The sequence below is a fragment of the Morone saxatilis genome, unplaced genomic scaffold, assembly GCF_004916995.1.
Source record: "Morone saxatilis isolate NCDOM2014 unplaced genomic scaffold, NCSU_SB_2.0 Contig19, whole genome shotgun sequence".
NCBI classification, from domain to species: Eukaryota; Metazoa; Chordata; class Actinopteri; family Moronidae; genus Morone; species Morone saxatilis.
Genome location: NW_023339751.1, coordinates 9,286,883 through 9,295,658, shown reverse-complemented (window position 1 = coordinate 9,295,658; position 8,776 = coordinate 9,286,883). Strand labels below are relative to the sequence as shown.

General features: G+C 37.9%; 1 protein-coding gene across 1 annotated transcript in view; it reads right to left on the bottom strand.

Moving 5' to 3' along the window:
• Window positions 1–253: 253 nt before the first annotated feature.
• Window positions 254–8,776, bottom strand: part of elovl5 (ELOVL fatty acid elongase 5) — a 9,189-nt gene continuing 666 nt past the window's right edge. The window contains exons 2-7 of the mRNA XM_035664157.1: window positions 7,287–7,474; window positions 5,003–5,080; window positions 4,267–4,438; window positions 3,610–3,734; window positions 2,348–2,482; window positions 254–1,477 (exon numbers count right to left, since the gene is read on the bottom strand). Of these exons, the coding sequence (XP_035520050.1) occupies window positions 1,352–1,477; window positions 2,348–2,482; window positions 3,610–3,734; window positions 4,267–4,438; window positions 5,003–5,080; window positions 7,287–7,474 (824 nt within the window). The 3' untranslated portion in view covers window positions 254–1,351. The remainder of the gene's footprint in view (window positions 1,478–2,347; window positions 2,483–3,609; window positions 3,735–4,266; window positions 4,439–5,002; window positions 5,081–7,286; window positions 7,475–8,776) is intronic.

Sequence of the window (8,776 nt, the reverse complement as noted above, 5' to 3'; positions counted from 1 at the left end):
ACCAACATGAATCTGCATATTGAAAAGATGAAAAAATGCTACATTAGAAACCAACTGGTCCAGAAGGCACCCTATTTATGTAAAACAAAAAATAACTGTATATTTAACTAAACAATTTCACAACAGGATCCGTTTAGTAGCTGTTCTGGAGCTTTTGATCGTTTCACATGATCTTCCTCAGCAGATGGGGGTTTACCCTTTTTTTTCCCCCCTATTTCTGTGGATGTGAGGAAGATCATGTGACAATCGAAAGCTCCAGATCATCTACTAAATGGACCTTGTGGTGACATTCTTTATTTTTTTTATTTTTTGACTGCTGTTGACTGCTACTCAAGGTCGATAATGAGCTTTAATTCTTAACTATATAGTAAGTTTATCTGGATATAAACGTATTTGAGTATTCAGCACTGAGTTATACAGTATGATTACATTCACTTGATAAATTTGATACCTACATATTACCAGTAAGCACTTGCACTGCAGACCTAATGGGCATTTCCTTACCTAATTAAATATCAATGAATTGCAGGTAATTGCATTTACTGCATAAAGCTACAGTAGATATAGCACAGATTGTAATGTGGGGGATGTTAAGGAGAATTGATTTTATAATGTGTTTTAACACAACAATTGCCCTCTAACATTGTGTCTTAAACTGGTTTAAATATGAATCCTTGCATATACAATACACTATGCTTTGGTTAGATGGCTACATATTCCAAATTGGAGACCCTGCTCTGCAAAAATACAGCAAAATGCAACTTTTTGCTGTCACAACCTGTCAATAAAAATGCATTACAGTATCCCACAGGGCATAATGTAGAATTATGCAACAGCCCAGGCAGGAGTGAGATAAAGCAAGACACAAGATGCATGCTCTAGTTACACAATTAGGACTGTAAGCACTGTGTAATTGTCCCTTAGGTTGTTGAAACAGAGATGTCATCAAGTGTGATAAAACCTTAAGCTGCCAACACACTCACTGGAGCTCATCTTTGGACCTTCTGCGTGTAAAGCAACAATAAATAAGTCAAAATGTTCTTGTTTGCTGGTAGCAAGAAAGAGATTTTTGCTTTGAAGTGAATTCCCTCTAGAGGGTTGGGGGGGCGGAGGCAATATTGTGCAGTGTCATCAATACTACAATGCTCTTGTCCTTTAACTATATTAATGAGTGATGCAATACCATGAGTAGGAATGTGTGTAAAAACATGGAAAGTCTCTGGATACATGTGGCTATGGCTTATTTCATCTCAAGTGAGTGTCAGACTATTCTAGATAAGAAGATACATATACCTCCTAGCAGCATTAGCTAACGCGCTACAGTAAGAATTGGGTGGCGGTTTCTCAAATGTCAATCCACCCTCAGTTTCTTGTGCGCAGTGTGCTCCGTAGATGGCGTCCCATTTGCATGTCCATTTGTTGACACGGGAGAGCCGTTCTGGTGCTCCTTTAGAGAAGCACTGTGCTTCTTGTAAGTCTTGTGTGAGAGACAGAGAGAGAACATGTTATGTACACATAATGTTATAAATGAGGTTTACAGGTTCAATGTCGTTACTGAAACAAAAATGTATGTTGGAAATCATTTATAAACAGTGTCTCCTTTACAGAGTTTGTCCACCAGAGAGCACTGACAAGTTTATGTTTCTCCTCTGAAATGAGAAAATTACCTTTGAAAAACATGTTATTATCTAAACTCTCTAATATCTATGCTGGTATCGTCCTCAAAATGCCAGTATTGTACAGGCTATAATCATTTAGCTTCTGATCTATATAAAAACAAAAAAAATACAGTTTTATTCATTCATGTGGATGAGGCTGGTGTCATTCTCTATTTGTCTCACAGTCAACATTTATCCTGAAATACTAAAACCAACAATGAAAAATTGTTTTTGTCATTCAATACTTTCCAACTTCCTTTCAGTCTCAAGCCTATTTGTTTCTAACTGAAGATTTATATCTTTAATAACAAATCATATAAATATAAAATTGTACACTGTAGGTTTTTACAATTGTTACTTAAACAGGACTAAATTGTGTATTTGTCAGGGACTATTTTCAGGCATGGATTGATACACATTTGGTGCTCTTGTGAGTATTTACAGTAGCAGGATGGTATGTGACCTGACTCAAAATAAACTACAGAGCCACCCAGTCAAATGATGTGACTCACTGATGTGTTTTAACAGTTTTCAGTCAACAATACGATACACACACAATACTTGTTAGTAGATCAATTCATTGTTAAGTTTTGTTTTTTGCATGAGATTTGTTGCCAGTGAGAAAATGACACCCGACTTATCTTTTTAAACTCATTAATTAATAGTTTAAAATGGGAAAAACAACTGACCTGAATGTAGAAGTTTGAGAAAAGGAAAATGAGCGTGACCATGTAACTTATTTGGAAGTACAGCCATCCCATGGGGAAGCCACATGGCCATATGACTGCACACATTGTCTGGGACATGGTTAAAAAGAACTGGATCTGTGGAGGAAACACCACACACACACATGCAAACACATACTAGAGTGAGAAGGTGACCCAGAGTGCTTATAGAAACGTAATATTGATCCTGAGCCTAAAATATCTTAAATGGACAGCACACACGTCTGCACTATATTAAAGCTGAAGAGGGAAAAAGATCAAGGACACATCTCTATAGCAACAGTATCAACAATCATCACATACAAACGAAAGGACAAAGACATAAAATATGTTTTATTTCAACTTCTTTACATCCATTTTGAAAAGGATAATAGGTGAAATAAGTAAGGCTGCACAGTTAATTGAAATATTATTGAAATCGCAATATGACCAAGCGCAATATCCAAACTGCAGAGGCTGCAATATTTTTGATGGAAGGTACAATATGTGATAAACAGCATTATAATGAGGTACTGCAGTGGCGAAGAGATGCCCTTGGCCTACAAATCTTCTTGGTACACACCTAAACAAAGTTCACATCATCATGATTTTTATAGTTTGTTCAGTGAAAATTTAATTTGTGATGCAAGAATGATAATTTCCAAAATAATTGTGGATCGTATTGCGATAGCAATACAATGTTTTGACCATATCGTGCAGCCCTGGAAATAAGTGAAGAAACTGGTGGAAAGTAATGAAGTACATTTATTCAAGTACTGTACTTTAGTAGTATTTAGAGGTATTTGTACTTATTATTATCTATTTCATGTTTCTTTATATTTCTACTTCACATTTCAAAGGCAAATATTGTACTTTTTACTCCACTACATTTATTTGGCAGCTATAGTCACTAGTTACTTTACAGTATAAGATTTCATTTATGCTTCTAAAATATAACACAAATATAGCACAAAATCTCCTTCTCATAAAGTCATTTTAGTGTTAATTAAGAATTAATTCTCTTTGATCGATTTTTTTATTAACACTATATAGAATAGTTAATGTTCTCCACTTAACCAACTACAACAGTAAATGACAACTTACACATTAATGCATCATTAATAGTAACCCTATACCATAACATACAATAAATGTATGTGTAATACATCATATTTTTGCTGACAATACTTTTGTTTTGATCTGAATACTTCTTCCACCACTGGGAAGAAACTACAGGATGAACCCACCAGCTGTAACTGTGTGATGTACTTCTTCCACCAAAGGTACGGCCGTATGGCTGGGATGGCCGAGAGGCCGTAGTAAGAATACATAACGACGTGTACGAAGCTGTTCAGGGAGGCACCGAAGTACGCTGAGGAGACACAGAAGAGGGACACGGTAAGTTATTAATCTAGAGCGAGCAATAACAGTCAGGGAGTGGCATTCAAGAGAGCAATGCTCATACAGGGAATAACAAACGTTTCATTAGTCTGCTCTGTTTGGAACAACTACTATAAAGGTTAAGTAAAATCAATAGAAGCCATTAACGGTAAAGTAATACAGAAATAATAAAAGTGAAAATCTGATAAATAATTAACCATGTTTATAGATGGCATTATATATAAGTCAATAGTAAAAGGCACATGAATGACTTTGAGGAGTAAGAACATTGTTGAACACTGACATTAATATCGAAGCACAGGAAAGTATGTTACACAGTGCAGCCGTGTTCAGGTCAGTGAGTGTCCGTTAAGGCTTTGTGGAGGAAAACAGGCTGTTTTAAGGGCTAATGGGTTTAACACTAGAGCACTTGAATTATTTAGCTCGCTTTGAGGCCAAACAGTAAATGTTGTTAGTGGAAAGATTTGAGTCACTGGAGGGCAAAATTGTGTTAAAACACTCACAATGGCCGCAGGGTACCCAGTTCATAACAAACCACCAGATATTCAGCATGGTAGCGTGATGGTAGATGTGAAGAAATGTGATCTGGTGATTATTCTTGCGTAGTATGAAGAAAAAGGTGTCCATGAACTCGATGAGCTTGGAGAAGTAATACCACCACAGCACATTTATGATCTGAGAGGAGACAATACAATGCAGACAATATAGAGATAAAACACAGTGCAAAAGTTCCTCCGATATCCCCACACATGCTATTTATCATACAAGGTGATAAGCGGACGTCCCCAAAAGTCCTTGAGAGTTCAGGATGTATCATAAAGCAATTTAACTGTCTGTAGCAGTGACGCGTTGATAAAACATTTTATTTGATCAGTGCAGAACTGCAAAGCTGTGCACATTTCACTGTTTTCACCTCCGGCGCAGAGCTCAGTAGGGACACTGGAGAGTCATCATGATGACAAGAGTCGGATTAAACTGACTCCCTGTTTCTGCAGCTTATCTGCTGGGATTTACAGGTACTCGCCCACAGAAATCAGAGCAGTAGATTTGAGAGAAACACATTTTGCTGAATATTATATATGTATTCTCGCTGTCCTACAGTGTATACATTTAGTGTACTGTTTAACAGAATGGGGAATCGATAACTTTATAATGAAATGACCTCAAAGATGCAATCAAATGAAGATAAAATCACCAGCAATAAACAAAAAAGGTTGCACTGTGTTGATCTGACCTCACCTTATTATCCACTTCCTGTTCACTGTGAGTGTCCTGGCAGTAGAAGTTGTAGCCACCGTGCCACACAGCACTAACAAGCTAAAGAGAAAAAGCCATTGAGATGAATGGTGAATGGATACTTTCCCACAATCTCTGAATAGATAAGCAACACACACAGACACCGCAGTGCACAAATGCAATCTAAAAGTGAAAGTCAAAAGATACAGTGTTGGAAAATGTGACTGTCCATGTCTTAGAAATAATAAACACACGCATATGGCCAGATAGCAGGTCAAATCACCCATATCTTTCATTTTTAGCTACTAACGTTGGTTAAGAATATTTGACCTAATTAAAGATAAAAACACCATTATCTCACTCGGCTACTGGGATATAATAGATGATATGATGTTTAGAACGGGATGTTATCACAGAGTGTACTGGAGTGTACTGGAAGCTAGGGTTAGGATTTTTAACGCATTTTTACACACGGGTGCACTAAGAAAAATGCAAATACAGGATTTCCTATTTAAAATACTCAATAGTAACGATCTCTCCATACCTGTGTAGTTACTGTATATATTCACTATACTTTTGCATATTAAAGGGGTCCTATTATCGGACTTTATGCTCACTTTTAGTCCCTAGTATGAGTCCATAAATGTTAATGTTTGATGTATTGTATCTTAGTTAGCTTCAAGCTAATTTTAATCTGCAGTCCCTTCACAGTTAAAACATGCATTCAAGAAAACACGATACAAAATTAGACACAGTACATTACACAGCAAGACGTTGACATCATCAGAGTAATTTTTCTAGACTTGACAAAAGCCACAAAAGACATCTAAACTAATCTGAATGTGTACAATCTGTGTCCCTTTAAATAATAAATATTCAAATGCAAGTAGATGGCATAGCTTAATGCTGATTCACCAAATCAATATAGATCTGCTGTCTTTGTCTGCTGTCTAAAAGGCTTCACTAACTAACCTCTGAGCCAAGAAACTGTCACCAGTTAAGAACCACCAACAGAGTGAAGTGAAGCTTGGTTTTTAAACACTACAGACGTTAGCCCCCGTCCAACTTAATATACCTCCTTGATTCTTAAAACCCACAGTAGCGTTAGTCAGCCTATGAATAAACAAAATTAATCACAATCAGTTTTAATCACAATCGTTATGTGATGAACCTCTGTGCCCTGGAAAGTTGACAAGAACAAAACTGCCCTGTACTTTGATTCACATCAGGTGGCATTGATTTTGGACTGCCAAAAATTCACCCCCCGTGGCCAGGGCATTGTCAGAGTACACGCTTTAATGAATCACACAGCCAAAAGTCCAACAGGGCCTTACGCAATGCAGACAGAAAGACAAGAAACTTTTTCTGCCAGCTCGATGTAGATACTTTAGACTTACACGTGCACGTAAACAATTCATGAATGAATCCTTATGATAAGTGAAGTCTGGGTACTACTGCTACAACTTAAACACCAAATTCAGCTCAGACTCATTGCAAAATAAGAATGCAGTTTAATGTTTGTTTACATCAGTACCTCTATCAATTTCAGTTATTTAGTCAGCTGTTTATAAAAAGCAGTTTTCCAGCAAACAATAGGGGGCTGTGCTGATGTCTGTGAGGGCATATGAGGGATTTGATGGCTGAAACAATGAGCCTGTCAGCGTCCAGCTGTGTCCCTTTCACTCCCTGATAGCATTGTCTTTAACGGTAGCTTTCAACGAGAGCCACAGGCCTGTGTTAGACACATTCGAGTGTTAAGTTAGTTAAATGTTTGTTTTTTTGATTTGTTTTCTTGCTGAGAATTAGATAAGATTGATACCACTCACATACCTGTCCGCTAAATAGAAAGCTACATTAGCTCAGCATGGAGAGCTTAGCAAGACAAAACGCCTAAAACAAAAATAAAACAACAACTTGTTGTTTTTTGTCAAATGGGATAGTGTTGTAGTGAATTTTAGGGGTGCTGGCAGATTTTGTTTTACCTTTGGACAGAGCTAGGCTAGCTGTTTCCCTCTGCCTCCAGTCTTAATGCTAAGCTAAACTAACTGGCTGCTGGCTGTAACTTCATATTTAACATACACACAAGAGAGTGGTATCAAGCTCCTCATCTAACCCTAAGTTAATAAGCCTATTTAAAGTATTATTTTCATTAAACATACATATAGACTCCTGTATATCTGGTTTTATGCAGCTCTCAGATCGGTTTATAATTTGTCTGTAGTGTGATGTTGCAGTGATTGCTTTGGCCTACTTCAACACATCTCTCAGTGCCGAGCAGTCTGTTTACCTCATAGAACATGTAGAAGGACAAGAGTGTGAGGCCCAGATTGTAGAGCACCAGGAGGCCTCTGCAGGAGTACGGCTGCCTGTGTTTCATGTACTTGGGCCCCATCCACACGATCAGAAGGTACATGACTGTGAGTGCAAAGGTTGGTGGGTAGTTGTCGAGCAGCAGCCATCCTCGCACCCGCTGATCTGAAATATGGAGATAAAGAGGCCAGTTTTTATCACTGCTGTAGACTAGATCAAGAGGAGGCTGATAAGGTGGCCTTATTGGGAACACCAATCCAATACTATCCAATTCAAATGAATTTATGAAGCACATTTAAAAACAACAACATTTGACCAAAGTGCTGTACAATCAAAAATAGCAAAAACCAGAGAAACAACACCATAAAAAGAACAAAGACCAAGTCAAAAGAGGAAATTATAACAACAAAGAAAGGCAGTTCTTATTATGAGTTAAAAGCCAAGAAGTAAAGATGTCTTTTAAGGTAGGATTTAAAACCAGATAGTGTACAGGGCACAGTATAACATGTAAAGGCAACTTGTTCCAGCGTTTGGGGGCTAAGGTTTGATCTCCTCTGTGCTTCAACCTTGATCTCGGGACAACAGAAAGGAACTGGTCAGCAGACCTGAGTGAGCTAAATGGGATGTGTGGTTGTAAAAAGTCAGATAAAATAGGTTGGAGCTTTCCCATTTAATGATTTTTAGGCAAACAATAAAAACTTAAAATCAAACCATACTAGCCTCCAGTGAAGGGAGGACATATGCTCCTGCTTATGTTTTCCTGTTAAAACACGAGCTGCAGTTTTCTGGACCAACTGCGAGCATGAGAGGAAGGCCTGGCTCACAACAACATAATGGGCATTACAGTAGTCAAATCAGGTCGAGATAAAGACACGTAAAACCCTTTCAAAATCACTTAAAGATAAAAAGGACTTGACCTTATATAAGAGCATCAGCTGGAAAAAAGCTAGAGTTTATGTGCTTGTCAAATTTAAAATCCATTGTCCATATTTTTTCACAGTGGGTTCTACATATGGTTCCAGGGACCACAGGTCCATATGAGGGGCATCAGAGACACCATCCCAAATATCAGGACTTCAGTTTTGCTCTCATTAAAGTCCTCCTACAGTCAAAAATATATTCTTCTTACAGTTGGATGTTTGCATATTTATTGCCTCTGGATTTTTTTTAATGAGGTAGAAGGAGTAGATTTTAATATGGAAAATAGCACTTTTACATATCAGGCACACATTCTTGAGGATTAGGGTTTTAAAGAGTTTGCGGCTGTGGCTCAGAGGCAGAGCGGGTCGTCCCCAAATCAGAAGGTTGTTGATTCGATCCCTGCCTCCTTCTGCCACGTGTCGAAGTATCCTTGAGCAAGATACTGAACCCCAAATTGCATAGCATCGGTGTGTGAATGTGTATGAATGAGTTAGTTTCCGTTCGATGGACTTTGCCATCACTGAGTGAATGTGTGTGAAAGGGTGA